Source organism: Siphateles boraxobius, unplaced genomic scaffold (genome assembly GCF_051911475.1).
Source record: "Siphateles boraxobius isolate OS27281-9 unplaced genomic scaffold, OSU_SipBor_1 41, whole genome shotgun sequence".
Lineage (NCBI taxonomy): Eukaryota > Metazoa > Chordata > Actinopteri > Cypriniformes > Leuciscidae > Siphateles > Siphateles boraxobius.
The window spans coordinates 16,849,480-16,864,560 of record NW_027509042.1 but is presented as its reverse complement, the minus strand read 5'-3'; the positions used below and the strand labels follow the sequence as shown (position 1 = coordinate 16,864,560).

General features: G+C 41.9%; 1 protein-coding gene across 1 annotated transcript in view; it reads right to left on the bottom strand.

The window, feature by feature from the left end:
* Window positions 1-15,064, bottom strand: part of raver2 (ribonucleoprotein, PTB-binding 2) — a 92,438-nt gene extending 77,374 nt beyond the window's left edge. The window contains exons 1-3 of the mRNA XM_077198705.1: window positions 15,002-15,064; window positions 5,280-5,339; window positions 4,489-4,812 (exon numbers count right to left, since the gene is read on the bottom strand). Coding sequence (XP_077054820.1) covers window positions 4,489-4,812; window positions 5,280-5,291 — 336 coding nt within the window. The 5' untranslated portion in view covers window positions 5,292-5,339; window positions 15,002-15,064. The remainder of the gene's footprint in view (window positions 1-4,488; window positions 4,813-5,279; window positions 5,340-15,001) is intronic.
* Between the last annotated feature and the right edge of the window lie 17 nt (window positions 15,065-15,081).

Here is a 15,081-nt window from a genome sequence, read left to right as displayed (position 1 = left end):
GAGAGTTTAAATATGCTCAGTTCTGTATAATTTTTGTACTGAACGAGAAGACATGGCCACAACGAGACGGGTAATTTTTTTATGAATGTGTTGTAGGTTTGTGACATTGATGAAAGCTGCTAACTACTATATATCACAACACACACTTTTGAATATAGTAGTTTTTCATTTTCAATCTGCAATGTGCAGAACAAATTTGTTATTGTCACTCAATGAGATAATCTTTCACTAAACTCCACCCCCTTGGTTACTGTTGCTAGGTAGGACAAGCTTTTATACTAGCCAGTTCCTGGCAATGTCAAACATGGATGGAAAATTAACAGGATTGTGTGCAATACCTCAGGAATTATGTAAAGTACATTTAGTCTGACTCCTAGTAATTATATTTAGTCATAAATTTCATGCAGCATTTAACATTTCCACAAAATACTCATTATGGTACTGTACATTTCTTAGTTGTTTTATCAACTATGTCTAGGCCTATAACCTTAATTAATATCTAAATTTATTTTATTTATTCTATTTAATTTAATGTTTTTCAATAATCTGTTCATAATGGACAGCAGAACAACTGTCAAACTGGATTTAATTGTCTGGGATTTTCATTCTTTGACTTTCATTGCATTTTAGATGAGTTTAACAACTTTCACTGTATTTTAGTCTGAATTTGGTCAGGCTGGGATCTCCTACTAAACATACAGTACGCATGATGAAATTTAAGGGTTTTTGTACACAGGAAGGCCAGATAGTGGGGTGAGACATGAAAACTCTTATCAGATGCAGAGCTTGCTTAGTCTTATGGTGACCCGATTCAAAAGCCAAGGTGATGAGAGGTCGGGACAGAACAGAGAGAAATTGAAACCAGTCAAAAACTAATCTTCAGAGGGAAGGGGAAAGGAAACAATTTATTCTAGCGAGCGAGCAACACTAGGTAAACAGTAGAAATGCTTCGATCAGGATTTTTGCAGCCGATACCAAATACCTATTTTTGTCATCACAATCGTCCGATACTGATCCCGATCACTCAAGCTTTAAATAAGTGATATGTAAGATCTCTGTTGAATGTCACTGTTAACCGCCAACACACTGAAGGCAGTTTTAATGATTTCACGTGATTTCAAGTGGCATACTTGGCTTATAACAAAAAACAAGGTATCATCAAGTACATGTCTTTTCCATGTTTGGAGGTTTTTATGTTACAACACTGCTGAATCTGAGCCCTTAGCAATTCTAAACATATAAGACTACATATTTCCTCAATTTTTGGTAGATTTGAAATCTATTTTTATTTAGGGGTTGGTGATAAAGGCCTACTGGTTTCAAGGATTACATTCAAAAACTGACAGAAGACAGCTTGAGGACAGTAAATTATTATTCATTTGTTTCACATATAAATCAGGGTTATAGTTAACTAAAACCATAAAAAAATATTTGAATTACTTAAAGCTGCAGTCCGTAGTTTTTCCTCTTTGTCGCCATCTCTGTTTGAAATCTGCAATTGCAGTTATTCGTGGAATTATCAACTTTACGTGAGTTGTGCCTCGGCATGGCACTGTACGGATGAATCCAATGTTTTGAGGAGAATGTGCGACTGTCAGTTACCTTGAGGTGTGGATACTGTCATTCAGAATCACAGATTCTACTTTTTGGAAGTAACTAACATCCACTTTTGGTCTGACCAAGTAAGGGGAAAAAAGCATTGCAGTAAATCGCGCTGATTAAATCTAACGATCGCTTATCAATTCACGTCAAACTGTTCAAATTATACTTTGTTCTCAAATTGTAAATGTTAACAACATCAGCATTGCGTGACTACATTTAATGCCCTTCAGATATTTATCCTTGTTTTCACATGGGCCCAGTTGCAGTCTTTTTTTTTTTTCTGTAGCCACTTCCACTGCATTTTACAACAAGTGAATCTCCAGTTGACACTGATGATTGTCTTTTGAACCTTTCTGGATCCGCCATCAAATTAATAAGTTTAATTATATCAAGTGCTGTGAGAAAAGGCTAAATCTCTACCTCCAACATCCTCACACGCAATATAGCCTACTAGCTGACGTAATGACGCAAAGACATGCTCGAATTTCCCATGGAAATCCACCAGTCCCACTGGAATTAAAAACATTATTTTGGATAATTTTTAACCCAAAAAAGTTAGGGACTGGCGCTCTAAAATAAATGTTAACTGAAAAAGGCAACATTTTCTCATTTTCATTTAGTTTAACTTGATGCACTAAATTAATTTAAACTGCAAAAATGAATAAAAATACAGACCTAATTTATTTAGTAAAAAAGAGAAAAAATAGAAATGACTAAAACTTTTACATTGAGGAAAATATAAAAATTAATATTAAATTAAATATTCACAATATTAATAAATAGTCTCTTGATATAAAATACCACTGTAATAAATACATAAATGATGTAATAGTTTGTCAAAAAGCATATTTGTGATTCAAAAGGTGACTCAAAAACTTTTACATATACTGTATACATAATTTTAATGTTTTCATTTTCATTTTATTTTATTTTATTATTATTGTTTTTTGTTAATTGTTGTGTGAACATGCACGTTAATTGTTATAAACATGCACCTCCACCCTCCAGTGCTGAACATCTGCTACTGACACCCACTGACAAACCAACAAAAAAAAACCTGTGGAAAAGTGGACAGAGCTCAACCATGGGGAGGGGGTGAGATCAACCAAAATATGAAGCACATCAGATGTCACCTAACAAAGAGCCAATCAACATGATTTCTGACATTTATCCTGCCCCAACCTGTGACCGACCAGCTCCTAAATTATTCAGTATAAGGAGCGGAGTGATTGTGTATGAATGAGGGACACAGACAGAAAGAGACAGAGAGCTGCTTTGCCTGACATGTGTTCTTAGTGATAAGCCGCTACTCTGTGACCCGATCACAGTGGTGTGCACCTGACACTCTTCTCCAAACTGTTACTCACTGTCGTGCTGTCTAAGGTTATAGGTGCTTTGTAATACACCATGCATATGTGAAATAATATACAATAGTATATCAAAACAATTAATCATAGGGGGAATTCAGGATGGTTGGGATACGTTTTGCATTGAGATGACTTGGAAAAAGTGTCCCAATCAACCTGAATTCACATATAAAAAAACAGCTTTTTTTGCACGAGATATTCTTGACAACCTAACAGGAAAGTGCATGTTTTGAGCACTGTTTAAGAGCAGACGTACAGTGTGGCGGCATTTGTTCAGGAGATACTAACAATTGGATATTAACTGCATTCATCTCCTCCTGAAGCTGGGGAAATATTACACCTCCCTCAAGAAGCCAGGTATCCAACATGTTTACTGACATTAATAATGTGGGGAAAACTCTGTACGAAATGCCATCGGCAGCAGCTACCTCAGCTCGTTGAATATGAAAATCTCCCACTCAGAGTTCAGCTCACCGCTGTGAGCTGTTCTCCCTGCCTGAACGCCCTCAGCCGGATCTCAGTCAGTCTGTCTGTCTCCATGAGCAAACATGCCTCAAGACAACGTCTAACCACAACCTGGCAAATGAATAAAAGCTGCTGCTTCCTTCATTAATAAGCATACAAGTCATATTTAAATACCATAGCCGTTTTAAAAGGAACGACACCAGTATATCAGCAAATCATTAGGAATAATTTGACAAAACAAATCATTATGGCTCATTCAAATAGTGAGTGTTATCATATGGAATTTATTTCGAAAGTCCAGTAGGCTACATTAACAGTTGCACGGAATTAGTTACATGTTAATGAGAGTTTTAGTCGTTTTATGGTTGTGTTGTAGGGGTAGGCTTAAGACATAAGGCAAAAATATTGATTTAAAACTGAACCAGATAGAGATGGTGAGCACCTCGTTTTCAGCGGAACTCGGCGGCTATAGCCTAACTGTTACAGACGGAGCGCGCTGCGCGCTCATCAAAAGGTGCCGTCGGGCTGTTATTTTACTGCATATTTTACGCTTTTGTGTTATCGTTTCACTTCAGTGGTGATTCACATTATACACTTTGTTATTTTAAGGCAAATAACGTTTTGTGTTGCGCGCAAACAGTTATACTACAGCTTTTCCGATGGCAAACGTAGAAGTTTCAGCACTTTTATATGCATTCATCTTTCAAGGTCACTTAAACGGAACTCTTTGCATTTATTCATCCGCTAATTTGATGACAGGTCTCCGTATTTCAAACTAACAATTGTTTTAATTCAACTTTCTAGGAATTTATTTGTATTTGTCATTTAATTTATTTTGGCCGAAAAATATACGTTAAACTGTCTGTTTATATAGCCTACGTTAGATGCAAGTTAACGTAACCACATGAAACAATAAAAGCTGTTACATGTAAGTTATCTTGACAACCATACTTAATGTTAAGAGCCCTTGGAAATGTGTTTCTTTTTCTCATGAACTAGTGAGCAGTGGAACTTTCACTTGTCAGGCTGATGTATCCTATGTAAATCTCTTTACCTGGTTAGTTGTATCCTGTGGCAGGTTCTTAATAAGGATCTTCCTCCTGTTGCTCAGCTCTCTGCGAGTTTTCTCCAGCCGTTTCTCGATCTCCTCGGGATCAAGTTCCGGTAGATCTCTAAGGATGGTGATCCCCTCGGATGCTGCGTCCTCTTCCTGTCGGCTCGCGGGGCTGTCGGACTCCGGGTGAGGTGAGTTTTCCCGCTGTATCCCGTGCACGCACGGCGGCTGGATGGATGAAGCTGCCGCCATTTTGAAGCGCTCGGTGGAAAGTGAGTCGAAGAGAGCGGATAGGTGGGCGTCTATGCTTTGAGTCAAACCACTCTAGATAGAAAGTAAGTGAGGATGAGCCCCGACACAGTACAGCTGGCGACCTCCACCGATGGAAAACTAAACACATTCTAACTGTCAGTCTCTTTTTCCCCTTAGTACAGTATTTTAAAAAATAAAAGCCTAAAATAAACGATTATTCTGAAAAGAACATACGACAGCAAGTAAAAATAAAATAAAAATAAAACAGTAATACATAGCAGTCTATATGATGATGATATAATAAAATAATATAGTTCTAGTGTGCAGATATACTCGTGTTAACAAATATTAAAAACATTATCAATATTTATATAAACCTAGTATTTATTTATGCAAATCATTTTAAAGCACATGCAGTTAAAGTCACTATGAAATCAAAATTGACAATTCTTTTTTTTATGGAATGCAATATTTATTATAAATTATTTATCCCTGTAAATCATTATTTAAAAAAAATATGTGCCCCCTTCCCCTCCTACTTGCAAAGACATCCCATCTCTTCTCTGATGAGGTGTTTTTCATGGTGAGGGCGGGACAACCTGTCAATCATATGAGATAACATTAAAAAATGACAATGATTTAAGGATCCAATCAGTTCCCCATGGACAAAATCAAGTCCTGCCATGCATTTTTTTTTCTTGTTACAGAAGCTGTTTCATTTGGATAAGCTATGGCTACATTACAATACGGGAACCCCGATCGCAACTTCTGTTTCATGCGCACTTTAAAGGTAGGAGTTTTTTTTTTCTTGTTGAAACTCTCTTCACATCCTGATAGCATCAATAGTAGAAGTGGTCTAAATATTTTTTTAAATTATATATATATGTGACCAGTCACGGAAACTAGGGACACAAGTCGGTTCTGGGGCATTTTGAGTTATTCATAGATTCTGAGAGTGTAATATCCAAGCTTTCCAACGATGTGTAACATGTGGAAATCTGATAATATTTGGAGAAGTTGTGGCCATTTTAAAGTAGGCACTTAAAAAAGCTCAAAGAGGAGAAAACGAGCTAAAGATTGTGCAGTTCTCACCTGTCTCTGCTGCTGGGGGTGACAATAGGGCTCATTTACATCTCATTTAGATAAGCCATACCCCCTGTAAAGCTCCTCCATGTGCTTTACAGCTTTTTTTACACTTCGAATGAGTGCACTTCTGCCGCACTAGGCGAAAAACAATTGTGCTGCCCCTCTATTTGCAACGTACCAGCAACAACACACAAAGACCAATAATGCCATATAGCCTGCATATAACGCGAAACCAGCAACAACACATAAAGACCAATATGCCATATACATATAACGCAAAACCAGCAACAACACACAAAGACCAATATGCCATATAGCCTGCATATAACGCAAAACCAGCAACAACACACAAAGGCCAATATGCCATATACATACAGTATAACGCAAAACCAGCAACAACACACAAAGACCAATATGCCATATACATATAACGCAAAACCAACAACAACAAACAAAGACCAATAAGCCATAGGCCTACATATAGCGCAAATAGTACGCAACGCTCGTGTGCCCAAAATGTCAACAATATTAAAGTTTATGTAGGAGGCAAATGCCTGCTGGCATTTTTCTTTAAGCAGTCATTTCTGCAATTTTCCAAATAATCACATTTCACCTCCTCAAATTACTGTTGCAAATCTCTTTACACCACTTTCTTATGTGCGTATACACACACAAATGAAATGTCCGCAAGCACATTATATCATCAGCAGGTTCAGCATCTTAAATAACGACTAAAGAGCAAATGAAGCTTAACTTACATTTCAGAAACACGCACGGCAGGCCTTCATCGCAGCAGCAAAGGTCTTAACTGCATCCTCTATTTCGATTCTCCGTCACATATGAAACAGCCAGCCACCGCTGTCAGCGAGCCGAGCCGCCGTATTGAAGCACTGAGGGCGAGCGCGCTGCGCCCATACCTCCGGTTCAGTTTCCCGAGCCCACGAAGTGCGGCGAAAACATTTTCGGTGTAACTGCCAGACGGTTCATCTCGTCTGCGACAATCTTTGCGGCATCCATCTTCATTGAATTTTGATATCAGAGAGAGCTGGCCAGAGCACAGCATAATAAGTAGCCATGTGGTTGACTTGGAGGGCGGGGGCAAAAGCGCCGGGTTATTCAGTATGGAAATACACACAGACAATGACACGCCACGCCCCTACTGCATGCTAGAATCTCCGAAAACAAGCCGATTTCAACCTCAAAATGTAAGCTTTTAAATATACCAATACTGCTATCTCAAACATGGAGAGGCTTCTTCGTGATTTCAATTAACAGATTCTCCAAAAAATTGAAAATCACCAATTTTGAAAAAAAACTCTTCTTTCTCATTTTGCTCGAAAGTTGTGCTGCCGACTTGTGTCCCTGGTTTCTGTGACGGGTCACATATACGCAATGATACAATGTCCTAACGTTACTTGCCTTTCAACATACAGTATTGTATTTCTATACCTTGCACACCCTGCTTGTGCAGACATTACACATCATTAGCGCGTTCCGTAAGGCTATGAGGTCGACCGATTGATTGGTTTTGCCGATTAATCTGCACAATAAACAATTGCTGGCACAATCGTTATAGGCAAAAATTCATACCGATAGTTTTTGCAGGTTGCGTCAGTTATTGGAGCGGCTGAGAAGGGTCCGCTGTCATTATACAGTACGAGAGCAGCCTCTAGAGGCGAAATAAAAACTATCACTGATGGCAAATTGTTGTTTTGTCACAATTGTTACCTAGTCTGGGTTTCCCCATGCTGCCTTCGACGCAACGCGATTTTATTCATGCTGCTAGGCAGCCTGGATTCCATGGACCAGATTTTCGCCTCAGCGAGGGGACCAATCCCCGAACAGGGAGGAAGCAGCAAGACGATGACGATGTCTATGCGAGACCGAAGCAGTATGTTTATACCTATGGATCCAATATGGCAGCAGACGCGAAGTTAACTTTCGATGCAGCCTTAGATACTGTTCTAAGTAGTTTAGAATGCAAGTTTATTTTGAAAAAAGAGCAGCTTTTGGCGTTAAACCATTTCATAACCAAGACGGATGTTTTTGCCCTGCTACCAACAGGCTTTGGTAATTCGGGAGGAGCAACGCTGGCAAGATCTTCTTGATTGTCCTGACTCCGGTGCGACTGTCACCCCTAATAACACTAACCTCTCGGATAAACTCTGTTTTTTTTCGATAAAAAAAATGTCTGTAGAGTGTCCATACCTTCTACCCTCATGTTTGTCTTTCACAAACGACAATAATCTGAACGCCATCGTGTACACATAAATCTCTGTCCCATCCTCTTCTTCCTCGTCTAATTTCTGTCGCTCTACATACGTCATCTGGTATAATTGAAACGATTGGCTATGAGCTACTTACAGGCGCATTTGATAGACATTCGTAGCACCCAATAAACGGCTCTGGGCATTCGTAAACCACGCCTCAAATACGAGAAAATGAACATGTGGTTCCCAGACCCATGTCTCAATGAGACAAGGTCTGACGTTAGCCAGGCTAATTGTTACCATCTATTTACATTAGTTTATGTCTATTATACTGCTGTGATGGGTGTGTGAGGCTGGGATTGATCTCTTGTCTTCAAGTCAACTGAACTGCTTCTTTACCACTGAGCTATTGTGGATGACAAACATTTACATTTACACATTTAGCTGACGCTTTTATCCAAAGCGACTTACAATTGCTATATTTCAGAGGTCGCACGCCTCTGGAGCTACTAGGGGTTAAGTGTCTTACTCAGGGACACATTGGCGTCTCACAGTGGATTCGAACCCGGGTCTCTCACACCAGAGGCATGTGTCTTATCCACTGCGCCACAACCACCCAAACAACAGATTGACCCAAGGGCAGAACAATAACTTGCAGACTTAGATGAATGAACAAAAGGTGTTTTTAATGAAGAGTCCAAGTTTAAAAGCACAACAAAAAGGAAGCCAAGCTTCCAGAGGGGAAAAAAATAATCAAAAAAACAAAAAGGTAAGGCAAATCCAAAAATACAACAGACTTAGTTTTCTTGGCAAGGAAAATACAAGCATAGTAGGATCAAGACTGAACACAACTGTTAGAAAGAGGCATGCTTAAATAGGCCAACACAAACAAGCTATTGAACCCCACAGGTGGGATAAATCAAATACTAATGAGTGGCAACAATGAATTTTACAGAAGCTGGGGCCACCTAGTGGCTGGGAGAGTCATTACAAGCTGGAGTTTTACAGGATCCTCTCATCCAGGAACGGCTCCCGACGTTCTCCTTGCAGCTATGTTTATGGCAGCGGAACTTCCTGATGAGATTTGGGTCTAGAATATCTCGAGCTATTGGACCTGGGTAGAAGAAGACGATAGGACACTGGGTTGATCCTTTAGAGGACTTTGAAGGGCCCGATGAAGCGAGGTGCTAGTTTCCGTGACTCAAAGTACAGAGGGAGATCCCTAGTAGACAGCCACACTCTCTGTCATGGACTAAGTGACGGTCCAATTCTACGGTGCTGGTTTGCATTCCTCTGCTGCTGTTGAGTGGCTCTTAGCAGGTCTGCTCGTGCTCTCCACCATGTTCGCCGACACCTCTGGACAAGTTGAGCAGTTGCTGGTACACGGATCTCAGGATCCTGTTCAGGGAACAGAGGGAGAGGAAAACCAAACTGGCACTCAAAAGGGGACATGCCTAAAGATGAGTGGTGTAGAGTGTTGTGTGCAAATTCAGCCCAGATCAAATGCGAGCTCCAAGCAGTCTGATTGTTAGATACCAGGCATCTTTCCAATCTCCTGGTCGACCCTCTCGTTCTGTCCATTTGATTATAGGGTGAAATCCAGAGGACAGGCTGATGGATGCCCCAATTAGGCGTCCGAAAGACTTCCAGAACCGGGAGGTGAACTGTGATCCCCGGTCGGACACCATATATTGGGGGAAGCCATGGATTCTGAAGACATGTTGCATCAATAAGTCCGCTGTTTGACCTGCTGTGGGAATCTTGGGTAATGGTATAAGATGACATGCTTTAGAAAATCTGTCTACCACCACCAGAATTACTGTGTTACCTTGATATTTTGGTAGACCCATAACGAAGTCCAATGATATGTGGGACCAGGGGCATGTAGGGATAGGTAGTGAGTGCAGTAGGCCGTGAGGGTGGGTTCTTGGTTCCTTGTTCTTGGCACACATAGCACAGGCAGCAACAAAAACATGAACGTCTCGTTGCATGTTGGGCCACAAAAATCTTATCTGGATGAGTTTCAATGTTCTTGTGCTCCCAGGATGGCCCGAGGGAAGGGAAGCATGGCCCCACTGTAACACATCAGAACGCATGGAGTTAGGCAAAAAAGACGATCCGGAGGACTGTTACCTGGGTCGGGAGGTTGCTGTTGGGCCCTCTTCATCGCTGTTTCGATTCCCCTCTGGACTGATGCCACCACTTTGGAGCTGGGTAGGATTGGTTCGGGCCAATGAGAGGGCATCAGGCTTTGAATTCCTGGAACCTGGACGGTATGAGAGGGTAAAGTCAAAGCGGTTAAAGAAGAGGGCCCAACGAGCCTGACCTGAGTTTAATCTCTTGGCCTCCCGGATGTAGGTGAGGTTCCTGTGATCCGTCCAGATAAGAATGGGTGTTTGGCACCCTCCAGCCACTGTCTCCACTCTTCAAGTGCCAACTTCACCACCAACAGCTCCCGGTTGCCTATGTCGTAATTCCTCTCGCCTGGGGAAAGTCGACATGAGAAGTAAGCACAAGGATGAAGTTTGTGGTCATTCCTTGCTCTCTGCGACAAGACAGCTCCTACCCCGACGTCCAAAGCATCCACCTCAACTACAAAGGGCAACTCAGGATCTGGAAAAGTCCGAATGGGTGCGGAAGTGAAGAATTGCTTGAGTTGGTCGAATGCCTGATCAGCTCTTTCGGTCCACTTAAATGGGCTTGATGTATTTTTGGTAAGATCAGTCAGGGGTTCTGCAATAGCAATGAAGTTCCTAATGAACCTTCTATAAAAATTGGCAAATCCCAGAAAATGTTGGACCTCATTGAAGGAGTCTGGTTGGGGCTAGTTCAGAACTGCCTGAATCTTGCCAGGATCCATCTGGACATTGCCACTAGAGACAATGATTCCAAGAAAAGAGACAGCTCTTGATAACAACAAGAGAAGATGAGAATGTCATCAAGATAAACAAATACAAACTTGTTTAGCATATCACATACCACATCATTAATGAGTGCCTGAAAAACGGCTGGAGCATTGACTACCCCAAAGGGCATTACTTGATACTCATAGTGGCCATTTGGAGTGTTAGAAACAGTCTTCCACTCATGTCCATCTCGTATCCTAACAAGGTGGTAGGCATTTCGAAGGTCTAACTTTGTGAAAATGGTCGCCCCTTCTAAGAGTTCGAAGGCCATGGTCATTAGTAGTAGTGGGTAGCAGTTCTTTACCATGATGCGATTTAGACCCCGGTAAACAATGCAAGGCTGAAGACCGTCATCCTACTTCCCCACGTCAAAGAAGGCAGCCCATGCTGGTGAAGTAGATGGACGGATAAATCCGCTGGTAAGAGCATCGATATATTCCTCCATGGCAGCTCTTTCTAGAGCATAGAGGGAAAAAAGTCTCCCTCGAGGAGGGCAGGTTCCAGAAAGCAGATCTATTCCACAGTCATACGGACTATGGGATGGCAGAGAGGCTGCGCGGATCTTGCTGAAGACTTCACAGAGGTCTGCATATTCTGAGGGGATTCGAAACAGCTCAGGATGCTGCATCGGGACTCTGGAGGCCACAGGTTTAAGCCTAGCAGTCCAATATATATGTGGATTGTAAAGGGATAACCATGGGAAGCCAAGAATTAAAGGGAACTCTGGTGAATGGATCAAGAAAAACTGCATCTTCTCATTATGACAACCAATTTGGAGATGAAGGGGTGTAGTGCACGGACCAGATCCCAGGGGTCTCTCCGCATTGCGGTTATGGTCAGGGGTTCTTGAAGAGAGATGGGCTGAATTCTCAGGTGTCTGGCCAAAGTAAAGTCCATAAAATTTCCAACAGCCCCTGAACCAAGGAGGCCAGAAGCTTGTGATGCTGGTTACCCCGATCAGTGAAATGTCGAGTGAAACTCCAGAAGCTGCTGGTTGGAGAAAGGTGATTACTCTCGTCATGCCCCTTCTTGGACGAGAGTTGTCTTTTCCCGTCAACCCGGGACAGTTGGACCGGAAGTGGTCTAGCTTTCCACAGTACAAATAGCATTTCTCCCTCATGCGTCATTCCCTCTCAGCTTGCGACAGTCTGGCCCTTTCAACTGCATGGGTTCCTCGAAATTCATGGGAAGTGGAGGGGATTCAATGGCACTGCTAGAAACTTGGGGCTCAGGCAGCCTGACCTCTCCACGGCGTTCCCGTCTGCGCTCTCGAATGCAGTTGCCCACCCTGATGGCAATGTCAATAAGGGATTCAAGGTCAGGATCCAGGTCTCAGAAGGCCAGTTCAGGGGACAGGGCATGGTGAATTGTTGCTCTCAGGGCTCGTTGGTCCCAACCGTTCTCTAAGGCTAATGTGCGGAACTCAATTGCAAACTCTGCCACACTCCTTGTCCCTTGAGATATCTGAAGCAGCCTGTGGCCAACCTCTCCCCCACTGGTAGGGTGATGGAAGACCCTCCTCATTTCTGCAACAAACAGGTCACAACTGTCAGTAAGTGGAGAATGTTGTTCCCACAAAGCCGTAGCCCAGTCCAGCGCTTTTCCAGTGAGGAGAGTGATGATGTATGCATGCCACTTTGCTGTTCTGTGTGGGAAATCTGTTAGGTTGTAATCCGAATGCCAGAGTACACTGAGTGATAAAGCCTCGACATCTCTCAGGATTTCCGTCATACCTCTCTGAGCAGATCCAATCTGAGATCCTACAACGCTTAAGTGAGCAGACTGCATCTCAAGCCTCTCCAGTTTTAACCACCCAATCTGTGCCAGCTGACAGACCCACACCTCCATTGACTGCCCTTCTAACTGAGCCGAGACTGCCGTGGAGGTGCGGGGCTGTCAAAAATAATGAGACTATACCTTCCCAGCAATCAATTTTGCGTTTAAAAGACGTCTAATAGTCATCCAAACACAAAAAATATGAAAATTTTATAGACGTCTAACTATAACGCAAGAATAAATGCACAGGCTACACATAAACATAAGTAATGGAGCCAAATACCTTGTAAAAACGGATGACTTTGCTTACAAAATGGCGTATTATACTAGCCTGACGTTGTCATACTCAGATTCTAGTCAGAATGTGAGTCTGACACTGCTCCATTGGGCTGTGATTATGGGGCGTGTTTCAACCGAACCAGGAAAGAAAATGCCTCTGCACTCAATTGGGTCGACAAATTCCTTGATCAGGGTTCTCTGTTCCTCTTTTAAAATGAATGCGCTGTCTACATCTTCTATAACAGACGCGATGGCGGAATCTACACATCTAAATTATTCAGCGGCAGCCATTCTTTGTTGTAAACAAATTTAACCCAAATGCTCTTTAGTGATGTGGATAATTATGTTACTGTTGATCATCTGTCCATCATCTTATAACGCCCGCCCTGACAATTTGATTGGTCCGAACAGCTTTGGTTCGGGCATACTAGTTTGATTCACAATGGAACAAGTCCAGACCGAACTTCCCATCCTCAGATGTTGTGGACGGGGCTAAGTTCGGCTGGCATCCATGCTAGTATTATACATCTCGCAAGTTATTTTGGTAAAAAAAAAAAAAAATCACCAAATTCAAGGTTATTTTAGCCTGGGTTACCCCATGCTGCCTTGCGCGCAGCGCGGTTTTATTCGCGCTGCTAGGCGGTCTGGATTCCATGGACCAGATTTTCGCCTCAGCGAGGGGACCATTCACAGAACGGGGAGGGAGCAGCAAGATGAGGATGACGTCTATGGGACAAACCGAAGCAGTTTGTTTTTTACCTATGGATCCAACATGGCAGCAGATGCAAAGTTACCTTTCGATGCAGCCTTAGATATTGTTCTAAGTAATTTAGTTAAATCTCTGACCCATCGTCTTCTTCCTTGTCTAATTTATGTCGCTCTACATACGTCATTTGGTATAATTGAAACGATTGGCTATGAGCTACGTACAGGCGCATTTGATAGACATTTGTAGCACCCAATAAACGCTCTGGGCATTCGTAAACCACGCCTGAAATACGTGAAAATTAACATGTGGTTCCCAGACCGACGTCTCAATGAGACTCGGTCTGACGTTAGCCAGGCTAAGGTTATTTTGGCTAGAAGTGGGTTAATCATAGCCATGTAATGGTACATGCACTTTTACAAGTTGATTGTACTCAAATGTGTGTTGGCAGTGCCTGTACACAACCATCATATAATGATAGAAATCCATCCAGTGTTTTTGTTTTAATCTCCTTATATCTTTTCCCCTGCCTTCAAATTGAGCCATTCGTTTTTGTGATGTCAATAAAACGGACGCCCCTCCCACGATTGTTAATTGACAGCAGCTTTTCTATGGTTTCAACACAGACCCGCCCTGAGTGAGCTGTCATCGTAGTCCGCCATTGTTGATACACTGGAGCAGAATGGCGTCTAAGCGATTGTGGTGTTCTGTTCTTGGCTGTAATAAGGAACACATCAGTCATTTTAATGTTCCTAAATTCGAACCGCTGAAGACGCAGTGGCTGAGTTTTATTTTTGAAGGGAATATTCCCAATGATCTACATAAATGCTTTTATGTTTTATGAAGCTGGTCCTGAAAACAGAATCAGTACCAACTATTCGTGTTCCTGCTGCACCTCCAGAAGAAGTGAGTGTAACGTTTTATTAACCTTTATATATTAATCTTTGCAAATCGCTTCACGATGAATGTGGCTAATGTTTACACTCATGGTAACTTATATTACGCCATGTTTTCTCTGTAACGTTACGACGTTCTCAATATAATTCATAATCCCACGTTTATAATGAACAACGCGTTATGGTTAATGTTTCAGCACTGACAGTTGTACCTAACACTGAGATAACTTTACGCATCACTGACAAGCCTACGTTTACCAAAAAAAGTTTTTCAACATCAATCTGTCAACGAACTAACCTATACATCAGTAAACACAAAACTTAGCGTCTGTATCTCACTACTCTAAGTTACCCTGCCAGTACATAAGTTACAAAAATAGATCAAAGTGTCATTACATTAACCAACCATTCAGAAACGTCCTGTTCGAGCCTTAATTGCCGAACTTCTTCGGGGCCGTCATCTTGTTCCGGGTCTTACTCCG